The sequence below is a fragment of the Onychomys torridus genome, chromosome 7 (assembly GCF_903995425.1).
Source record: "Onychomys torridus chromosome 7, mOncTor1.1, whole genome shotgun sequence".
Classification (NCBI taxonomy): domain Eukaryota; kingdom Metazoa; phylum Chordata; class Mammalia; order Rodentia; family Cricetidae; genus Onychomys; species Onychomys torridus.
This window is the reverse complement of record NC_050449.1, coordinates 90,085,318-90,107,593: the sequence shown is the minus strand read 5'-3', so window position 1 is coordinate 90,107,593 and position 22,276 is coordinate 90,085,318. Positions and strand designations below refer to the sequence as shown.

The window sequence follows — 22,276 nt, the reverse complement described above, 5'->3', positions numbered from 1 at the left end:
CCAGAGAGACCCTACCCAGGACTTTGAGGGACAGGAAAGAGTGAGACCACAGGGAAGGAGAGGCAGCAAGGCACAGTGGTCCCATCAACAAAGACTTAACAAAATAGACTTAGCATAGCACTGGGGATTATAACCCAGGCTTCCAAATATTGAATGCTTTGTAAATACTAGAAACTTTTTATCAGGTGGGCATCCTTGATCTAATGGTCTGAAGTACAAAACTTGACGAGCTACCACAAATGGAAAAGTTGCAGCTAGTCTCCTGTGACAGACCACAGTCAAACCACAGGCACATTAAAAATATTATATGCAATTACCTTCAGACTGTGTGTATGAGGCACATATGAACATAAGTGAATTTCATATAGAACTTGGGTTCTAGCCCTAAAACACCTCATTACACCTATGTGCATATATTCCAAATCTAAAAGAAAAAAGAAAAAAATCCCAAACACTTCTGGCCCTAAGTATTGCATTTGCCATCTAGCCATGCTGTATGTTAACTCATTTAAACTTCAGACATGTTTTAAATGAGGAAATGAAGTTTAGAAAGGGGACGTAACTATCCAAACTGTACTTTGCGGTGTGCATTGGAGCCAGAATGAAAACCCCAAATGTTGTGGTCTCTCAGATATGCTGCATAGCCTCAGAGAAGACTCATGACTGGGGAGGGCTGACTTATCCTCCAGACAGGTTGACCTGTTGTGGTAGTAACTCTCCAGATTCAGTGGACTGACACATAGACGTGTTTACCTCTTATACTAAGTAGTGGAGATGAGAAGAGTTCCGGTGTAGAAGCTGAAGGTCACTGGAGTGGAGAGAAAAAACTAGAGAACTCCACAGGGCAAGTCCCTGCCTTGGCCCAGGGCATTATATCTTCACTTCTCTTCATGTCTCAATGGTCAGGTGTAGTCACATGACACAAAGGAGGTAGAAAGTGTCACTTCTACAGTGCCCAGGAAGGAGAGAGAGCAGGGTTTGGTACTGTGATGATGAGCTCTGCTGAAAAGCAAGTAACTAGAAGAGGTCCTGTGGGGACAGACAGGAGATAGTGCAGAGAAAAATGGAGGCTGGAAGAACCATTCACTTATGCATCTAAAAGGAGTTCTCAGATCACTGGGGCTAGCTTCTGGGATCAGGGGATCAAGTAGGGTCCCTGTGATCAGGGAGAAAAGCCCTCATCAGTGTACCATGTAATCATGCTACTATTTTTTAAGTGCTATTAAAAAAGAAAAAAGCACACAATCTCAATGGTACCTAAATGAGGAAAGCTAGGTGGTTCAAGGAATAGGCAGAAATAAAACACTTACATAGTAGCTAAAGAAAGCAAAGAAAGACCCATCAGTTGACTAGGACCACCAGGCCAGTGATTCACAGTGATTCACAGTGATTCACATGGTTCAGTGTAATCAACAATGACACATCCATCTCCAAACATAGAACAAGAATATTGCTATGAAGACATTTGGGTCAGGTCAGGGTGGAGTAAACAGATGGCTTTCCTTCACCCATGAAAACATAAATTCAACTTCCCATGTAGTATGAGAAATATGAATTAAAACTAGTGAGTTGTCATTGTCACCAATAAGTCTTGCTGAGTTCCCAAAGACTGATAGCATACAAATGGCTGAGGTTAGAGAAGAGATAGTTGCACTCTGCTGGAAGGGGTGTGTGTGTGTGTGTGTGTGTGTGTGTGTGTGTGTGTGTGTGTGTGTGTGTGTGTGAACAATTCAGGAAATCAGAAATTTGCCAGCATGGACAAAGAGCATGTACTACTCTTTGACCTAGAAATTTTCCTTGCCAGGATTTGTCCTCTAGAAACATTCATGTGTTTATATGTAGGAGATTATGGATTGTGGTCATATCAGTAGAAGACTGAAAATAGCACAGAACCCTTGCTATCACAGGACATGGTGGCTTGTACCTTTCATCCCAGTACTCAGGAGGCACAGGCAGGCTGATAGCTATTAATTTGATGCTATCCTGGTCTACATAGTGAATTTCAGGCCAATCGTGGATACATAGTGAGACCCTGTCTATAAAACAAAACAAAAATATCTCTTACCAAGAATACCATAGCAGGGTTTTCAGAATTCCATCCTGTGGTTCAGGCTGAATCACCAGGAATGTCTAATCCCTAGGCTGAACTCCTAGGGAAGGTCCTGAAGTTCAGAAGAAAATGGAACAACCTACTGGAGAGGTGGAGACCACAACTTCTTCTGATGCACTGGAGATGACTTTGGTGGCCTTAGTGGCTTCTTTGTGGAGTTGCAGTTTTCAGAGAGACATGCCTATCATTGACCATTTTTCCTATGATGCCCACTTCTGTCTTCCAGTATCACTTCAACCCTTCGCAGTCTGTTCTCGTGATGGAAGGTGATGACATTGGGAACATCAACCGAGCCCTCCAGAAGGTCTCCTACATCAACTCCAGGCAGTTCCCAACAGCAGGTGTCCGGCGCCTCAGACTCTCTTCCAAAGTCCAGTGAGTGAAAGCCAGTCAGCCTAGGCCCAGCTGAGGCAGCAACAGTGGTCCCTTAAGAATGTTCCTTTGCAAGTAGGCCTTCTCTTATTCAGCTGTCTTCAACTCTGCTGTCCACAGGAGGATGCTTCAGGGACCTGTGCTCTCCTTTTGATTTCTTAAGGGAAATGTTATGTTGTTTCACCAATTCAAATCCACCTTTCTGTGTTTTATTCCACATCTAATCCAATGCCTAGAAAACCCTATTTTCTATAAATTCTCCAACATCTAGGTCTCAAATGTTCTGATTTAAGGGCACCTAATACATGGTAGATTCTTGACAATTATTTATTTAATTAAATTAAATTAACCAACTTTGCTTTGTTGAATTTCCTAAATACTATGGGCAAGCCAGAGGAAGAGAAGGCATAGATCTTGTCCCCAGGGAGCAGAGTTCAATAAATGAAGTTTTTGAAGGCTTACTTATAGTCTTGACAACTCACTTCTTAGACATACCAGCTACTTGAGATGACTGCTAGGCAAGGAATCCCAGAGAGACTACCAAGAGGTAGATGTGGAGTCACCACACAACTGGGCTCGAAGAACTCAGGAGAAAGGAACAAGGGTGGGAAGGATGGGTCTACTGACTGCTGTATTTCTGGGCCTGGGAGAGATGCCCACCATGGGAAGCAACACTCAATAGAGTAATGAAAACAGTGTTTCTACCCAGAGGCCTAAGGTTAGAGGTAGGCACCTCGGAGTCAGCTCCAAACTGGAGCAAAGAGGAGGGAAGAGATTGCCCAGTGTCTATCCCTGAGACCTGCTGTCCATAAACTGCAAGGAGAGGGGAGCCCACCGGCTAGGCATGGCAGAGGCAACAGGAAGCTGGGCTGGTAACCTCAGTAGCACCCAAACTCAGCATCTAACCTAGAGCATGGAAGAGATGGAAATCCATCTCTGCAGGAGACTTTATACAAACCACCTTCCTCCTTCCATCGGGGACCTTCCCTCAGCATACAGCATGATGGCTGCCTCTGTAGGATCTAGCCTGATGCCTGGAGCACACAATTGGTCTAGGCAGTGCTCATTATTTTTTACCCAAGTCTTTGGATTCAGTGATAATGGAGAATACCAATGGCACATAGGCTTCAACGAGACTAATAAGAAAGCTTGGACTATACTGGGCTCAAACCAGGATGCAAGCTCTGGACAGCAGCTTTTTCGAGGGTCTTTATAACTAGCCATTTCCAGTACAGGGTAATCGTTGATCTCCCTTTTGTATAGATAAAAGGTTGAAGTACAGAGCAATGAAATGCCCAGCCAGGAGTGGCCAAGCGAAGCATAGCTCCTCATCTAGCCCACTTCTAAGCCTTGGTTCTTGTAATATCGTTACTGTCTTCCAGACACTTGAGTAGCAGTGCACTAGGGTAAAGTGATGCAACCACTTCAGCCTTCTGTCCTCACCCATTGAAGAGGTGTACCCCCACGATACCCCACAGAGACAGCACACATGCATATGCCACAGCAAGAGAGTTTAGCCCTGGGGTCTCATTTAGTAAGACAGCTATAACCAACCAGACAATAATTCCCTTACCAAATCCTAATGCACAAAAGCAAGCAGTTGCTTTCTAATTAATGTTGCCATTGGTTACTTTGCTAAAAAGATAATGAAAGCGTTAATGGTTACTTGTTGCTAGTATAGAAAAGTCCCATCCCTCCCAGGAGCCAATCTTTTACGTGTCTACATTGTTAGTGGTTAGGGTGGTAATGTGGCTTTACATGTGAAGGTCTGCTGCCATCCTCAGAGACACCTTGGCAAGGACTGGAGGTGGCAGTCATTGCTCATGGCTCTGGAGTGGACCATGATCATCAGCGGATCAGGGCCATGACTGCAGATGTCTTCCCAGGTGCTTTGGGGAAGATGTGTGCATCAGCATCCCAGATGTGGATGCCTACATCATGGTCCTGCAGGCCATCGAGCCCCAGATCACCCTCCAGGGAACAGAGCGCTTCTGGAGACCTGCTGCCCAGTTTGAAAGTGCCAGAGGAGTGACTCTCTTCCCTGACATCAAGATCGTGAGCACCTTTGCCAAAACTGAGGCCTCTGGGGACACGAGAACCACAGGTACAGGTGCATATGGGGCCAGGGGAGGGTGGACCTTCACCCCTTATGGCTGAGTAAAATGATACACCAGGGCAACCACACAGCTCACCCATGGCAGGATGATGTATAATAAGAAAACTCAAACAAAGCTAGAAACACTCATATGGTCAGCAGGAGAGGGACAGGAAGCTTACCAAAGTGTAGCGCACCCATGTTAGTGACAGGAGCAAGAAAGACTACACTTGTGCTATACGGTAAGTGAAAAGAAGTGATGTGCAGACTTAGCAATATCCAGGTAGTGTGTTCTCAGCCAGGTAAGAAAGCGATGCCCAGAAGAAATGATACTTGATGCTAACAGCAGTGTCCCCTGAGAAGCATGGAGAGAGACGATTTGTTTCTGCTTGCCTTCCCTTTTCTGAGACTGCAAAAATGTCCTGTAGTGGGTATGTATTATTCCAATCATTAGAAGAAAAGCTAACGGCGTGCGAAGGATAGAATCTAGCTTAGCATTACCATACACATGGCAGAAGGCTGGGGCTCACTCGACAATATGACTAAGCTCTCGGGGACTCCCAGGTTGCAATTCCCACCAGTTTCATTATTAGGGCTGTTGCTGAGGGGAGGATTAGTTTCCATTCTCTGCCCAGGAGAAACACTCAGCTACACAGAAAGCAGGAGCATATGCTGGAGGCAGGAAGGAAAGGAAGCCCACAGAGAGGGAAGTCTGCAGAGAGGAAGGGAGGGAGGGAAGCTTTCCATTTGCAGCTCAGAGGAACTGGGCATTCCAGGGCAATGCTTATTTGAGAGCAGTCCTGCGAAGCCTCTTCCGGAAACACAATTTCAGCCCCCTTCCCCCATCCAAAGCCACTGCTAATGATGTGCTGATACCAGTTGGCCTGGGCCCCTGAAGAGCCGCTGCTATAATAATCCCAATTACCCACCTTGTTAAACCACAGGGGTCCCCAGCGATTAGGGTCTCAAGGGGCAGACCTCCTGAATGCCTAAAAATAGTTGGTATTTCACACCTGGCCAGCCAGAGTGGTTTCTGAGTTACATGCCAAGGTGCATTAAGTCATGTGACCTTCCCTCTTCTGTTGTCCTCATTTGTGGCTAAAATCACACTGAAAAAGGAAGGCCTGCTGACTTCAGTGGTCACAGCCCAAGAGCATGGAGCTTTGCTGCAGCTGGCACCTGCACATGGGCAGTGCGGGAGAAAGCAGTTAACTGGGTCCACATTTCACCTTCTATTTATGAGAGGTGTGTGCAGAGCACACAGACCAGTGACCGAGAGCTATTATTAGTACTTCTAAATTTCTACACTTACTGTTGAAATAACATTTTTATGAGAATCTTAAATGAGCGGGTTAACTGCATTTGCTACCAGGCCACAGTGAGAGGTTCCTGGGTCATCTTCTGCCCCCCACTGACACATATACACATATCCTCACAGCCATCCATATTTATGCAGAAGCACACATATACATACTCAATACCCCAACACATACATGTTTCCATGCTTCTGCAGTACTTAACTCCTTTGTACCCATCTCTGTTCTGCCCCCTGCTTTTGATTGTTTGCAAACTCTCTGAAATGTTCTGCTCTTCACCACCCTGACTCCCAGGCTGAGTTGCTAATTGCTGGTGCTCCCCTCCAGCTCACAGTAGATTTATATCTTGGTGGTGACTTGCCTGTCTGTTAAACCAGACCAGTAGATTCTGGAGGGCTCAGCCATGGATGATTCTGCTCTGGACTCCTAACTCAGCAGTCCCTTCAACACAATGGACCCAGGAAAGTAGGGATGGAAGAACATGCCGTAGGGAAAGAGCCCTGTGATGGCAACAGCCAGCACACGCATCTGCCTAGTGTGACTCTGCCAGCCATATTCTGAGGAAGGTGACCTAACTCCACCGGAAAGGAAGCTAGAAATCACCTGGGAGGGATTTGAAATTACATAGCCACTGCTGTTAATGACTGACCTCAGAGTTAATGTAGATTACTGTGCTTTTATATATTGTTAGCAACACATGGAATCACTGTGGTTGGCTAACAGTAAAAAAAAATTAGGCACACAGAAATTAATAACATGTAGTTAATGAGAACAAAACTCTTAGGTCCCACTGAAATTTTTTAGTTAAAATAATTATCTTGTCCTTTGAATGTCTTTTTAAATTATATATATATATATATATAAAATATCTGAAGACTTGCCTTAGAGGTTACAAGTTTCCAATATAGAGTTAGAACAGCATGTTCTATCTCATACCTCCCCTTACTCTGTGATTTGAGCAACTCTCCTACTGCTCTGATTATCGATTTCAATAATGATGGGACATGGATAATACTAGTGTCTATTATGTTTGCATTGTGCCCAGCACACAGTGTATGTCTGTCTCTTCCAGAAGCACAATTTCGACCCCTTCCCCCATCCAAAGCCACTGATAATGTGTAGCTGGTACTGGCAGGCCTGAGTCCCTAAGAGCTTTCACGTAAAATGGGGTTTTCAGTTAGGACTGCCAAATGGTCTAACATTCCAATACATAGATATTTCCTTGAGAAATCTAGAGTTATAAAATCAGGCAAGTACCACTAGACTGACCAGCTTGCTAATGTGCTCCTGTGGGAGCATATGAACTAATTAATTTACTCTAATTTATCAATTATTAATTAACTTTCACTTATATCTTGTTGAATCCAGTGATGATTAATGAACTGTTGTTCATCTCTATTTGAGCAAAGTGTAGTGGTGACTGCTTCACAGCAGTTCCTGTGCTGGATTCTAAAGAAGTTTCTTCCCTTGAGATCCTCAGAGCTTGGTGAGAACACACGCATGCGCATGCACAAACACACTGTCCACATGGAAAAGGCTATAAGAGTTTCATGAAGAGCCACTTAGCTCTCCCCAAATGCAGGCTGTGGCTATGGCTTATAATGTCCCCCAGATGAGGAAACTGAGTAGCTTCTCAGAGACACACACCTTCTCCCCACTAATTCACGCCACCTTCTTGAAGATGGCCTGATGTTTGAGCAGTGGGTGTGGCTGATGGGGTTGCATAACCCCTTCTCCTGACCCACCAGGACATGCAAACAGTAACAGAGGAGGTGTCGCAGTGAGCAAGAGCTCTTGATGCTGGTGTTTCTCATGCACCTTCCTTCCTACAGCCCCCAAATCAGCAGTCTTGGAAGAAATGCTACACAACTTGGATTTCTGTGACATTTTGGTGCTTGGAGGGGACTTGGATCCAAGACAAGAGTGCTTGGAGCTCAACCACAGTGAGCTCCACCAACGACACCTGGATGCCACTAATTCTACGGCTGGCTACTCCATCTATGGTAAGGTCCCACACGGCCCCTCTGCTCAGTGGCGGCTTCTCAGAACAGCCTTGTCAAGGCACTATTGAGTCGGGTGGCAGCTGGGGGCAGGGTGATCATACAGTCCTAGGGGTCAAGTGGAGATTCTTACGTTTCTAAATTTTACTTTCTAGAGTAACTCCAGCCTCTGGGGAAAGTGTACCACTATATCCTTGCTCCCTGGTAATCTGTAGGAACTAAGAGAGTGATTTCATATTTTGATCCCAGAAAATGCCTCAGCCATGTTTGGCAGACTGAGGCCCAACATTCCAGTCATACACTAACCTATATGGAAATTCTTTAGATTGCTTTAATCTTTGAAACTTCTGCTTCTGTTCATTTTCCATCCAGAAGCATTCCAACTTTCACCCGCGGATTCACAACCCCAACAGCATCCATCTGTCTCCTGTGCCCACAGTTCCCCCTCCTCTTTTGCCTCCTGATGATAGGTATGGTTTCTTGGTGCAGGTGTGGGATCCATGAGCCGCTATGAGCAGGTGCTGCACCACCTGCATTACCGCAACTGGCATCCCAGTTCCCTTGAGACCCGGAGGTTCCGCATCAAGTGTTCAGAACTCAATGGGCGTTACACTAGCAATGAGTTCAACTTGGAGGTAAGTGTATCCTGCCATTGTGGAAGGAAGACCTGACCCACCCAGTCATTCCCTCATTCATGCAGAGAATTACCTCAACCGCCTCCCTGCATCTCTCCTTGTTTTTCCCAGGTCAGTGTCCTCCATGAAGTCAAAGTCTCTGAGAAGGAACATGTCAACCACCTCATTGTACAGCCACCATTCCTCCAGTCTGTCCATCACCCTGAGTCCCGGAGTAGTATCCAGCGCAGTTCAGGTAGGATACTCAATGGCAATTCAGAAAACTGGGACTCAAGAGCAGCCACCAAGCAGACAGTATGTTGTAGCATCCAAGGGTGCTCAGAGCTGAGGAAGGGAGTCCTGCCATGGAGAAACTACAGACCCTTCCTCTCAACACCCCTGCTTCAACAGAGAGTCAGTCCACTAAGCAAGGAGTTTCATACAATCCATAATGACAGAGACTGGTGCAAAGGGCTGAGACATTATACTAGTCATTTTCAGGGCCAGCTCAGAAGCCTTCCATAGACCCCTCACACACTTACCATATTCAGATTCATCTGCCCATGTTTTTGTTTGAGCACTTGCCATATTGTGCCACCATCTGGTAGCACTTGTGTCCCTACTAAATTTTACAGTGCCCAACCCTCAGTGGTAACTTCCATATAATTTTAGGAGAAAAGCCATGGGTAGAAGAGAATCTACATTTATTAAATGCCTACTGTGTGCCTAAGTGGAAGCTCACAGAGACTGTTCCCCTTACTCCTCACAATTACCATAGCAAAGTGAGTATAACATCTGATACACATTTGATAAAAAGTATATTCTAGACAAAGTGAGTTAAGGACCCAGAACCCTACAGCTGGGAAGTTGGAGAGAAGATTTCTTCGTGAACATGGATGTCTTGTCCTTCAGAAGAATGAGTTATATCTTTGATCATCATGTTATTTGGATTCCTGTTTTATTTCAGTGGTCCCAAGCATTGCCACAGTGGTCATCATTATCTCCGTATGCATGCTAGTGTTTGTGGTGGCCATGGGTGTGTACCGAGTCCGAATTGCTCACCAGCATTTTCTCCAAGAGACTGAGGCTTCCAAAGAGACTGAGATGGATTGGGATGACTCTGCACTGACTATCACAGTCAACCCTATGGAGGTATCTTCTCTGGCATGGGAGCTCTGGCAGGACAGGGGGTGAGGGGACGCTTCCTCTGCTAATCAGCTTGGTTCTTCCCCTGCCTAGATGTCAGATCCAGACTCTTCCTAGTCTAATGAGTCCATTTTCCACCATTCTCCCATCCCTGTACTTCTTTAGTCCTCTCATGAACAAGCCCTATTTCTCTGTGAACTGTGTTCTCTAATTTAAAATGTGCAAATCATTCTTATCCCACAAACATAACTAGAATTTTCTTAAAGTAAGCAGTCACTCATTATCTATTTCTCACTCCCCCCCCCTCCCCGCCACAACACACACTGTAGTTCAGAGCTGACTAACACTCAGGAATTCAATATTGAACTCTTGATTAGCTAACAGTGCAAATTAGGTGGCCTACAGAGCTCACTTAAAGGCTTGGAATAAGTTGAAACAAAAGCACAACAACAACACCTGCCTTTTAATAAGCTCCCCTTTAGCTAGACACTGCACCAGATGTTCTGTATCTATAAGCACTGTGTGAAGTGGGAAGCATCACCCTCATTTACAGAGGTGGGAACTGAGAGAAGAGTGGTACCATGTTCAAATGCATGCGACCAGCATTCAAACTCAGGGCAGTACAACTCGGAAGTTCACTTGATTTCAATTAACCAATTGCCCCCAGAAGCTGTCCGTGACCACACCAGAGACCTGATCTATACACCTGCCTATCATTCCTTTTGCCCACAGGTGCTGAGTCTGGAAGACACAGGCCCAGAGAAAGATCAGGAAAGGTCATAGGGAAATAATAGAGATGAGCAATGCTGCCTGGTTCCAGTGTGCTCGCAGCTCATCTCCTGCTCTCGTTTCACAGCCAACATGCCACTGTGGCTCAGTTTCTCTAAGTACCCTGGTATGGGACTCCAGGACTTCCATCCTCAAAGAGCTGAGTCTTAAGTGTAAGACGCAAGAGCAATCTGAGGAGCAAATGGTAGTGTGCTTCAAAGGGGCTGACCTAGTGAGGCCAGCTCCTGCTGAGGCCCCAGTGTGTAGAGTCTTGGGGGCTGGCCATTCATGGTAGTAACAATCATTAGGGAAGACTAAAGTAAGGGAGGCCTTGGAGAAAGGGTATGGTTTGGAGAAGACTGAAGTGGATAGAAGATGATCTAAATGACCTGATTTGCCAACTCAAAACATAAACCCAGATAAAGGATGCTGGAATCACTACAAAACCATGAGATGGGAAAGTGGAACTAGAAAGGGTAGGGTGTAGTTTTAATTCACACATTATGGCATAAGGGGACAGGCATGGGAAATGAGGGCATAAACTTTGGCCTTTGCAAAAGAATGGTTTTTAATTACAGCATACCGTACCTTGGCTTTGATGACTTTCTATTTCCACTGATATGATGTTCCCAAAGGGGTCCAAGATTAAGCATGATTCTGCCCCTGGGAAACAGATGGTTAAGAACATGAAAGTTCTATATAAAGGGTCTGAAAGATTCAGTAAATGATGCTGTTGGTTTAAATGCCCATCCCATCGTTGACACTAATATGTTACCTTGACTATGTGTCCTGGGATTTGCTGCTATTTTAGACCTTTATCTGGCTTTCTGACTTTCCTTTTACCAGGTGTCTTTCCCAGAGATCCTATCTAGGCAGTGTAAGGGGTTTAGCCTTAAGTGAAATGAAGCCCGAGAGTCTTAAGTCTCTGCTGCACAGAGCTCCCAAGAGGCCCCTACTCAGTTCTTGATGCATATTTCATTTCTCTCCTTGGCATCCAGAAACATGAAGGACCAGGACATGGGGAAGATGAGACTGAAGGAGAGGAAGAAGAGGAAGCAGAGGAAGGCATGAGCTCCAGCAGCAGTGGCTCTGATGACAGCGAAGAGGAAGAGGAGGCAGGCACAGGCAGAGGCAGACATGGGCAGAGTGGCACGAGGCAAGCCCAGCTAGAGTGGGATGATTCCACCCTCCCCTACTAGTGCCCACAGGTCTGCTGACCAGCCCGTGCCCCTTTTGTAAAGCCCAACCCAATGTATGCCCAAGCCTGTCACACTTGCCTCTAATTTCTATGACAGGTCTGGGAAGACCATCAGCTTCCTGGAATCTGCCCTCTATGTTTCAGGCACTGCCTATGTCCTAACCATGGGGCAGTTCCAAAAGCCCAGTGTCACCATCAGTGAGGACTTCAGGGTGGTTACACTGTCCTGTAGCCCTCACTTCTTCTGCCCTGGGTTCACCCAGAATCCTGTCACCCAACCAGTCTGCAGAGTTCTGAACACCTTGTTCTTTTCTGCAGGGGAGAAGGTCCACCTTTATGTCACTTACCACCCCCTAGGCTCAGTGTTTTCAAACTCCTTGGATTGTAACTCACTGTGTATGTACTTGACTAAATAGCCTTTCTCTACCTACACCAGCAGGGCCTTCCTGTGCTTGGTCTCCAGGTTGCTTTATACAGGGAGGGCAGTGGAATCTCATAATCCTAAGGTCGTAGGGCTTAAGAATTGGAAAGAAAGCCTTTGTTGAGGTAGAATTGAGTTTCCATGGAAAGGTTTATAGTGTATGTATACATGCACAAACACCACACACACACACACACACACACACACACACACACACACACACGCAGTTCCTAGCTCAGAGAGTCTTTCCTTTTACTTCTTTCTGAGACTACATAAACTGGTATAAAAAGTTCAAAACCAAAAGTTAGTTGGTCTTTGACCATAAGTGGAGTGTATCCTCATCAAAGGGCTTGCTGACCAGTGTTCAGACCTGCCTAGATAATGCCTAAACTCATGGGGCTGCCCTGTCCAGGGCTATCACCACACAGAACCACAGGGCCCAGGAAGCATTCCACATAGGCACTGCTCAAGTGACAGCTTGGGCTTGGCTGTTGCTTAGAGCCAAAGAAAGGACTAATATGGTGACCCAGCAAGGCTTCATGGAGGATAGAAATCTGCTTGGACACAGGACAGGGTTGGTATGGCTGCACTCCCCCAGATAAGGGCAGCCTGAAGGTTGACAGGGCTATCACCACCTAGTCTGTGGTCCTTTATCTCCTATGTTACTGTTTTCTCTTGAGGAAATAACACCATTTTTTGGATGTAGTAGAACAAATATGGGCTCTCACAGTCTGCAATGAAAGTTGGGAAATTTAGCTGCTAGGAATTCAAAGAATATTTGCAATAATAGCAGCTGCCTCTTTCTTCTTCTAATAAAAGGAGGGATGCTTTGAATAGAGGGCAAATATATCAAAACCCTAATTTCTTGTTCTTTCTTCTTATTTTAATAAGGAAGACTTTTCCATCTCCATTCTAACGTGAGCACTTCGTGAGGAGAACTGTTGCTATAGTAACTGGTGGACAATCTTCTGTGGTCTAGAGAATAGCAGGCAAGAATGAAGGCTGTCGTAAGAGGTCCACAAGGCTCTGAGGACATGTTTGTTTCAAACACCTTGAGCTCCTCTTTGTTCTCAGTCTGTATAGGCCATCCCCATCATCCCTCTCTGCCCCAAGCCCATCCTGAACTGGCTTGATCCCCATCCACAGTTGGTCTCTTGTCACACAGCTTTCTGGTTCAACTGAATGCTGAATGGTCCCCGTGTCATCCAAACAGAGCATTTAGGGAGTGATTACAGCTTATGTCCTCTGGTCCTCTTCTCAGCCCTCCAGGTAGTGAGGATCCATGCCAGGTTTTTGCAAGCTTCTGGATGGGGAGAGCTACCTTAAACTGTTTTCCTGTCTCCTGCAGTGTTTTGTGCATACCTTCCCATTTTTGAGCCTCCAAATAACCTTGCAAAGTATTTGAGAAACCTATTATTAGGTACATTTTTGTGATGAGTAAACTGAGGCTCAGAGTCAGTATCCTGCTCAGAGTCAATTCCGAGATACAAACTACCCTCTGCTCCTGGTCCATGGTTCTACTTAAGTTCTTATTAACATGTGTTTTTGACCACCCACTACGTGCTAAACACTCTACCAGCAAGCAGTGGGAATGGGATGAAGCTGAATGAGACAGACCTTTCCCCATAGAGGACTTGAGAGTTATAGAAGGGACACAAACAGGCATGGAAATTACACAGGAGAAAAGAAGCAGAAGACACAGGAAGAAGAGCACATTTACCAGCTCCATTAGTGCCCTATTTTTTTTTCTCTTGGAAGAAACTTGAGATTTTATATTCATTGAAAGGAAATAGACACATCTCCCATGAATTACCCCAATCAAATGCCCCCTTTTCTGTCAAGCTTTTTCCGCACTTTTATAAGGGGAAAATCTACAGGGCCAGTTGGGCTTCACAATCCCATTATTTAAATAAAAAGACATTCTTCAGTCTGGCATTTAGGAGCTACTGAATTCTCCCAAAATTATGGCAGTAAAGGGAACACTTTGTATGTTTAAAACCAATCCTTTTTGAATGAGATTCTGATTGCAAATATTTAAGTCTAGGGTTTATGAGAGTACTTTCCTCTGCTCTGGCTTTTCAGTTCCAATTGGGTGGAAAGCTGTTCTCATGCCCCTGGGCCACTTCTTGTGGCTGCATTACTCATTCATGGTTAGGAGAATTGTTTGGAGTATTAGAAGACCTTTATGTTTTTTTGGGGGGAGTTAGCAGGTGGAAGTTGGGGAGCATTTGGATAAGACAGCAAAGATGTGTCATTTCAGGAGGGATTTGGTGGCTGGACTTATTTGCAGGGCAATGGTGATAATAAGAAACCAAAGCCTCTCTTTCCCCTTTCAGTACACAAGCTCCAAAGCTGAGGCATCTAAATGATGCTACTGGGATCACAGGTCTTTATCCTGTTCCCAACACTCACTCTGTTACCTTGGGCGAGATCAAGGGGGGAGTGGTCATAAAATAACAAGCTTTAGCAGGTATCCAGGTGAGTGGTAGGTGATGCCATATGCCTCCCACCAGATATTCTGACCACGAGTGCAAGATAGTAATCATACTGGCATTTCCCAGGCTCTATAGGATGATGATATTTTACAACCAAAACTCCCAGATGATCTGGACACCATGTGACTTCTCAGGAAGAGTTGAGCAGTCAAGCAGAGGGAGACTCGGTTTCCAGAGAAGCAGCTGACTGGTTTGGCCACAGACCACTCCATTGCTTAGCTGGCCAAATGGACAACCTGAGTCTGCTATTCAGAGCTTGAAAATAGGTAGGCTGCCATTCTCAAGTAACTCAGAAGATAGGATGAGAAAAGTGAGGGTGAGGTCAGAAGAGACCAGCACAGTATGGGTTGCCCCACTGGAGTAAAGACATTAAACCCATTGGAAAAGTCTTGCGAGGAATGCTGAGAATATTCTAACAGATTTAAACAATTTCTGTAAGTCTAACCAAGGCCCCAAGTCACACAAATACCAAACCTGTGGTTTCTGTGGCAGCACTTTCTGTGAGAACTTGCTTGAACTAGCCAGCTGTCCCGACATGCTCAGTGGAGACCAAAGTCTCTGAAGTTAGCAAGGGAGTGTGTCTTCCAGGGACCCTGAATCTCCAGGAAGGCAACCACAGCTAGAAATCAGTGCCCCCTTCCAGTGCATCAGAGATCAACAAACTTTATCTGGAAAGATCTAGAAAAGAGAGACTTAGGGGCGGTAAGCCATTTGTTCTCTGTCACCCGTACTGAACACCACCTCATGGCATGAAAGCAGCTACCAACAATACCCAAACAAAGGGACATCCCAGTTAGTTTCTCCATCTACTTTCCAGTAAAATTGATATATGATAGTGAAAAAAGAGGAAATTTGAGCTTAATGAATTCAATTCATGTAATGAACTTTTTACTCTCTTTCTCATTTTTCCACTCAAAACTTAGCCTGCAAGACATCGAGAAAATTAGCCACCAAGCAGACCCATGTGAGGCAGACTCTTACCCACAATACACAGAAAGCAGCCCTCCATTTCCTGGGAGGAAACCAACTATACCAGCATGCCCATCCATCAGCTCCCTGGTGGTCATTGCCTTGAATTGAACAGCTGGAAGACTCTAGGGTCTTTCCTGAAAGCTCTCTTAGAAGTTCACAGGAGATTGGAGGAAATGAAAAATAAATAAATAAGTGAGCCAACAAAAATCCCACTTGTTATTTTTGCATTGATGAAATCAGACAAATATTCCTGAGGGTTGGATGCCTCGGGCCCAGGGAACTGGCTAATCACTGAGCACCCACTCCCTCCTCTGCTGAGGCAAGAGCTGACTCCCCAGGCTCAGCACCTTCCCAGCAGGGCTCAGTCCATAATGATTTCTAAGCAGAAGTGTTCATTATTTGGGACTGATTTTCATTTCAGCCCTGTTCATGTCTTGGCTCTAAAAATGATCCTAAAGACTTGTGGCTGTTCCAATCAATAGCAACACAATCAGCAGAAAGCCCTACCCAGCACACTTCAAAATTAACAGTCTTCTTGCCTATATGACTCAATATTAGCAGCAAAGAAAGGAGTGCTTTTTGCTAATCATCTCCCCCATTTAAATTAACCAAATATGCTTTGCAAAAAAAAAGGGGGAGAGGGAATAAATCTAATTCTTTAAAAGAATTTGCCAGTGAATAGTAGATGATGTTCATATAACATGGAGCCCCTGGAGGCATCCCAGAAGCCTCCTGCAATGTGCTCGGGCAGTTGTGATGGCACAGGCTTCTCTCTGTGTGGCAGACATTTATGGAGGCTGACAAGCCAAAGCCCTTGGCACAGTTTAATTTTCCTGTAACCACTTTCCGTTGTCCAGCTGTAGGGAGAGGAAATGAGCACGGCCAGTTTTGTCCACTCCAGCACCCTCATTTGACTGTCTGTATTAGTTTTACTCTGTACATGTGTTCTGCATTGGCTTCCTTCTCACACTGGTTAGAGAAGGAGAGGCGGTTCTCCAGGAGCTGTGGATTAGGAGCCCAGCTTGACTTTGTCCCATGGTAACAAAGAGAGGCAGAAATCACCTCCACGAGCATCTCAGAGAACTCAAAGCTAGCTGCTATGTTCAGTCAGTTAGCAGATGGGAGTCTCTGTTTGCAGCTATGTTCAACCAAGTCAGCAAGTCCTCACCCAGGTGTGCCAGACTAAGCCAGGAAGCGGGAAGAGAGGATGAATGAATGAACGAGAGCCTTGCCCATGAGGATCCCTGGTCGTGTAGTGCCAGAGGCTGTCCAGTTAGGACTGTCAGGGGCTGAAGCTTAGGGTAGAATATAGTTGCTTTACAGTCATCTGATTTAAGTCAGAGGCTAGGGATAATCCTGGGGTGCTGAAGGGCCTCCATGAACAAACAAGGTCTTTAGGCAAGTGAGCAATGTGCTCCTAAATACTCCTTAGTTATCATGGTTCAGGTCACTTAGAGAGGAAAACCTTTCCCTATATGCAGAAATAATGTGACTGACAGCTGAGATTTGATAAAACTAAGACAGAGAAGTCCTTAAATAGGAACAGCAACCAGGCAGAGCAGACAGATCATGAGTGGTGGTTAAGGGGGTGGGGAGCTGACAGCCAAAGCCCAGGGTCTGGCTAGCCTGATGTGAGGGTTTGCATGTGAAGGATGGAGCTCTGGGGGCTCTGTAGAGGTTTGCTCAGGACATTGCACAACTCCAGTTCTCTGGCTGTGTGATTTGCACGGTGAGTGTAACAGCAGTGGCACCTGGGAACTTGTGAGGCTCCGCAAGGTGTGCTTTTGGAGCAGTTGATGCTCAGGAAGGTCAGGGTTTGAGACCCATTGCTGTGGAGGATGAGCCCAGCCTCTGCTGGCACATGGAGGTGCTGCTGCTAACAAAGCAGAGAAAATAACCAGCTCCAACTGCAGTGGCAGAGGGAAACAGAGCAGGGCCCCAGTTCACACTCCTGAAGCAATAATTTTGAAAAACCTGGTCCCAATTCCAATTGCTGTCCTCTGCTGGGATGTGAGATGACTCCTGCCCATGTGCCCCTTCTACAGTAGTGACAGACACTGCCTAGGAGGGTTGTATTGAAATCACCCAGCCCCAGAGAGGCCACCTGCCCAGTTCTTATGCTTTGAATAGCCTCCTTCAAAGCCATGTTTTATGTGGAAGCCTTGAGCCTGCAGCCATGAGCCTGCAGCCATGGGCCCAGGCCACTAGGAGGCTGCTTTGCTCACAGCACGCATCCTGGAGAACAGGGTCATTCAAGGACACTCCCCAGGTTACTGCAGCTCTATTCATTTGTAGTGGGACTGGGGAATACAGTCACAATTCAAACACTAAATTGGATGGGAGAATGGATTGCTTCTCTTGGAAGGACAGTAACCCATGTTACTAAAAGTAGAAGGAAAAAAAAAAAAAAGAAGAAGCCAGGTCTACAGCTTCATCTACAGTGGGAATATCATTCCTATGGTCTGTGTAGGCTCCAGTTCCCAACCATTTCCTCGAACTACCAGATACCCGAGGCCTGACTTATGGAGTAAGATCACTATGGTATAAGCACCATAAACCTTCAGCTGGAACTCGTTCATGTTTTATCAGTCACCGTGCCTATGGTCTAAGTCTAACCTCTTACCGGGATCTCAAGGTCAAGATCAAAGGTCAGAGCACAGAAGAGAAATGACCAGCACATAAGCCAGGAGAAGCAGTAATATTTTCTATAAACCCATCCCTTTCTGCTCAGAACATGTCCCTCCTGACAGGCACTTCTCTGAGCCCCTAAGGACTCCAAAGGGAGCCTGAGACCAGCACAGAGACCACGGTGAGAACACACATCTCTAAGAACTTAGAATTTGCCTTTTCATTAAGTAGAAGAAAAGGTGGGGGGCGGAGAACAGAAAAGAAAATGTAGGACATGCCTGTTATTTACCTGAGAAGCACGAGAAAACCAAGTAGAGGACATTTTCTTTTACAGCCTGGCCTCTCTGAGTGAAGCCCCTGCTGACAACATTTCTTTGCCGAGACTTAAGGCAATTTTCTGTGTTTTCCTTACACACCAACCATTTATTACAAAAGCCTCCATAGGGACAAAACAGAAAGCGTTGGAGAGTGGTCCTGGAAGCAGGACTCTTGGTGTCACGTTTGTGTATGCAGGGCAAGGAGACAGTTTGCTCTTGGGGCAGGAGATCAGATCCAGCCAGGACAGCAGGGGCATTGAGTGGGTATCAGAATGTCACCCATGCAGGACAGGGACACATGATGGAGTCAACAAGCAGAATTTGGGAACTGGTACTTCTGAGAACCACCCCTCAAGAGCCAAGTCTGCCTTCCCAGAGGACCCTAGAAAACATGACTGTATGGAACCAGTTTAGACCCTCCAACTTTCCCCACCTCCACTTACCACCTCCCTAAGGCAAGAAGAGTAACTAATGTGTCCCAGGACCTTGGTCCTGCACTAAGGATGTATAATGTGTCCCCGGCACTGCATCTGGCCCACAGAATGGACTCAACAAATGTCATATTGAATAGAATCCCAGAGATCACCTGGCCTTAGAGAATGAGTATGTTTTGAAGTTAAGATGCTCTGGTGGAAAGACTCCCCCATCCCGGTTTTAGTCTATCAGTTGACATTTGCACAATTGAGAGTAGGAGTAGAGTGGAAGTGGGAAGAACAGCTGACAGATGACAGGAAGAGACTTCTTTACAAAGCAATCTTTCCCAGGTAGGACCAGTGAAAGTGTCTCCCCAAAGCAAGCATCGGTAGGCCTTGATGAGCCCATTTGTTTTACCCCATGGTTCACAGGACTGAGGAAATGGAGCCTTAATAAACTGAGCTCTTTGCCACTTTTATCAGAGATACTGTGGAAAGATTCATCACCATGAAGCTCAAATCCCGATAGTCTAATGAGAAGAGGGCAGAAGGCGTGAGAGACTCCAGAATGCAGATGGAGTGTATTAATCACAGGAACAACATCATGTTGGCTTTAATGTCTGTTTTCTTTTATCTGGGAATGGAAGTGCACCTCTGTTACCTGGATCCTTTATACTGAGCATTTCGGAACAGACATGTGCACAAATGTAAATATTGAGGGTGCTTTTCCCCAGCAGAATGAGCTGTCAGAAGAAAAAAAAAGCTAAGAGGTTATTTCCAAAGGCAGAGAATCAACCCACAGGTTTTAGGTCTAGACTCCAGCACCCCTGTGGGAAAGGGATTGGGGTGGACAAGAAGGTAGCCTCTGCCCTCTGGAAGGATCCCTTGGGGGGACTAAAAGGATTCACCCAGATCTATGAGTCACATACCTGAAGAAAATGCATGTGTCCATCTTCAGAGGCAACAGTGCATCCTTTCTGGCCACCGTGATCTCACCACTACCCACTCTCCATGATACAAAGGCACCCTGGTGGGAGTACTGATGGCACTTTCACAGACATACTCCAGAGGGTGGAAATACAGAAGAGTTTGGGGGAAAGGAAATTAGACTTGGCACCCAGGTGAATCACTTGAAAAGGAAGGGAAGAGATGTTGAACGAGAAGGTGATAGAGTTGGAGAGTGAACTAGAAGTTGATTAGGAGCGACAGCATGAGGAGCAACCAAGAAGGAAGGATACTGCCCTGTATTTACACTTAGATTCACATGTCAGAGGAATCATGGACAAGTAGAGCCATGTGACCACAGAGGCAGGCACTACAATTGCTTTACAAGTCAGAGCCACTTGAAGCAGATGACAGACAGATCAATCTACGTACCAAGTTTCCATAGGATCTGCTTCCAAGAAAGAGTTATTGGTGCCCTGGTCTGGACAGGCATGGCTGGGGATTGGAGAAACAAAACAGAAAGAAGAAAGCTTATACAGAAGCTGGCTGTACCTAAGGAAGCCTATAGTTTCTAGAATGGGGCTTGTTATGTTATTACATGGGCATTGTGATGTATGTAAGAAGGAATCATAATGAGGTGATAGGCCATTAGTTTAGGGAATTAGAGTTTAAGTGTAAAATACCAGACATAAGTAGGTGAAGGGAAGCTGATAATATATATGTACATACATATATGTACATATCTATAATATGGAAATAAAATACAAAACAGAGAGGTCATCATTCCCAATAAATTTTAATTCTCCAGAAGCCTTAGGTTATTCTTATTGTTATTTATTTTTAGCTCTCAAAGCCCTGGAAGAGGGACCTGGAACACAGCAGGAATCGTAAACATTTGGAAGTGAAGTGCCTAGCTTGTCCCTACTTGGTGAAGACTCAGTATATCACTAACCTTCATATTGACTGAGCCATATAGAAGCAGGTTGAGCACACACTTCTCCTAGCATAGAGAAGCCTTTGTGAATTCCCGTAGTCCATGCAGTAGTCAGCTGCAGACACTGGGTCTGGTTCTTCAGCAGTGAACAGTGGCAATGTGGCACATGGTGGCTTGCACACATTTTGAACCTATCTGAACAACACCCACAATGTTACCTGGTAGAATCTGCCCACCCTACCATTGTCTCTGCTTTTCCTTAAGTACCTGATAGATACTGTTGAGTCTGTCATCCTCAGTCATGATGCTGGGACTAAATATAAAGGTTCTGGGTTCAGCCAATCTCAGGCCTCCCCTCTCCATCTCTGGAGATGATGTCACCATTTAAAAACCTTGTGTGAGAAGCCCCGTTTTTCCCAGCTCCTCAACCTCAGTGTGTGGGAAAGGCCTAAGAGAGACAATCTGTTTGTTCTGCTGGAGCCTCTCTGGGCTCCATCCTGCAGAGAGAAAAATCAGCCTCATTGTATAGAACCCCCTCTACCTGCTCCTTCCTGGGCAGCAGTCATTAGGTTCGCGAAGCTGGAGTGTAGTTACCTGGAGCCAGCTTCACCTGGGGATTGTCCAGTGTGTTCTTGGCATATGTGTTCTGAGCCTCTTAAGCTGCCCCCAAGAATGAATCTTCTTAGTCTACAAACGTATTTATTTGGTAACTATGCTACTGTGTGTGTATGAGTCTGATCCAATGCAACCTTGAAATGTCATATTAGAAGGACTTATGAATTTATAGAAAATTGAATCGAACTTCAGAGCAGTGCATTATGTTGTCGGTCAATAATGCTGCCCAGTCAGTCACAGGGGACCAGAGAAAACCCTTACCCTCCACCTCTCTCCTTGGCACCCTCTCCCTGCCAAATTGCCCTACTAGATTCTAACTGATGCAGAGTGAAGGAGGCCAAGAGCGTACATGTACATAAAGATTTCATAGGAAAAGAACCTCCTGGGAAATCAGTTGAGTTTCTTCCCATGACTGTGATCTTCTCATGCCTGAATCCCAAACTTTAAATTTCTAACAATTTCGATTCCTGCAGTTTCTGAGTAATTTGTTAAATGCCTATTCAACACAGACAGATATTTATTTTCAGCCTTGGCTTGTAAATGCCTACAAACTGATTCATGTTGGTGGTCATGATGACACTTCTGTGAATTGGTGAATAAATATGATTTTAGAATTTCACAGTAAAGATGACTTCAGAGGGTTTTTGTTGTTCAGACACATGGTGGGATGAGAGACTGCAAACTGGACTGGGTCGGCATTGCTGGGGCTCTGACCTGTATCCACACGGTGGTGAATGTGACCATGGTAGACCCCATGAGGCTCCCTTCCAGGCCTCCTGTTCTATGAGAGCTGAGTATTGCCATTGGAGAGAGCTAGAAACATGATCTGAGTCAGAAGAGGCATTTATTGAGGCCCAGCAAGTTACGGGAGCTATAAACCCTAAAGCAGGTTATTCTTCCTGGTAACCCTGGGACCC

General features: G+C 45.5%; 1 protein-coding gene across 4 annotated transcripts in view; it reads left to right on the top strand.

The window, feature by feature from the left end:
* Clstn2 (calsyntenin 2) overlaps nucleotides 1-21,990 on the top strand; it is a 608,806-nt gene extending 586,816 nt beyond the window's left edge. Inside the window, exons 11-18 of one of the 4 annotated variants that reach the window (XM_036191651.1) lie at nucleotides 2,337-2,485; nucleotides 4,369-4,586; nucleotides 7,726-7,896; nucleotides 8,383-8,528; nucleotides 8,640-8,763; nucleotides 9,475-9,659; nucleotides 11,420-11,577; nucleotides 20,655-21,990. In XM_036191651.1, the coding sequence (XP_036047544.1) occupies nucleotides 2,337-2,485; nucleotides 4,369-4,586; nucleotides 7,726-7,896; nucleotides 8,383-8,528; nucleotides 8,640-8,763; nucleotides 9,475-9,659; nucleotides 11,420-11,577; nucleotides 20,655-20,715 (1,212 nt within the window). In that variant the 3' untranslated portion in view covers nucleotides 20,716-21,990. Of the gene's footprint in view, nucleotides 1-2,336; nucleotides 2,486-4,368; nucleotides 4,593-7,725; nucleotides 7,897-8,382; nucleotides 8,529-8,639; nucleotides 8,764-9,474; nucleotides 9,660-11,419 lie in introns of all 4 variants that reach the window. The other 3 variants (XM_036191650.1, XM_036191652.1, XM_036191654.1) reach the window with 3 other exon arrangements.
* The last annotated feature ends 286 nt before the right edge of the window (nucleotides 21,991-22,276 follow it).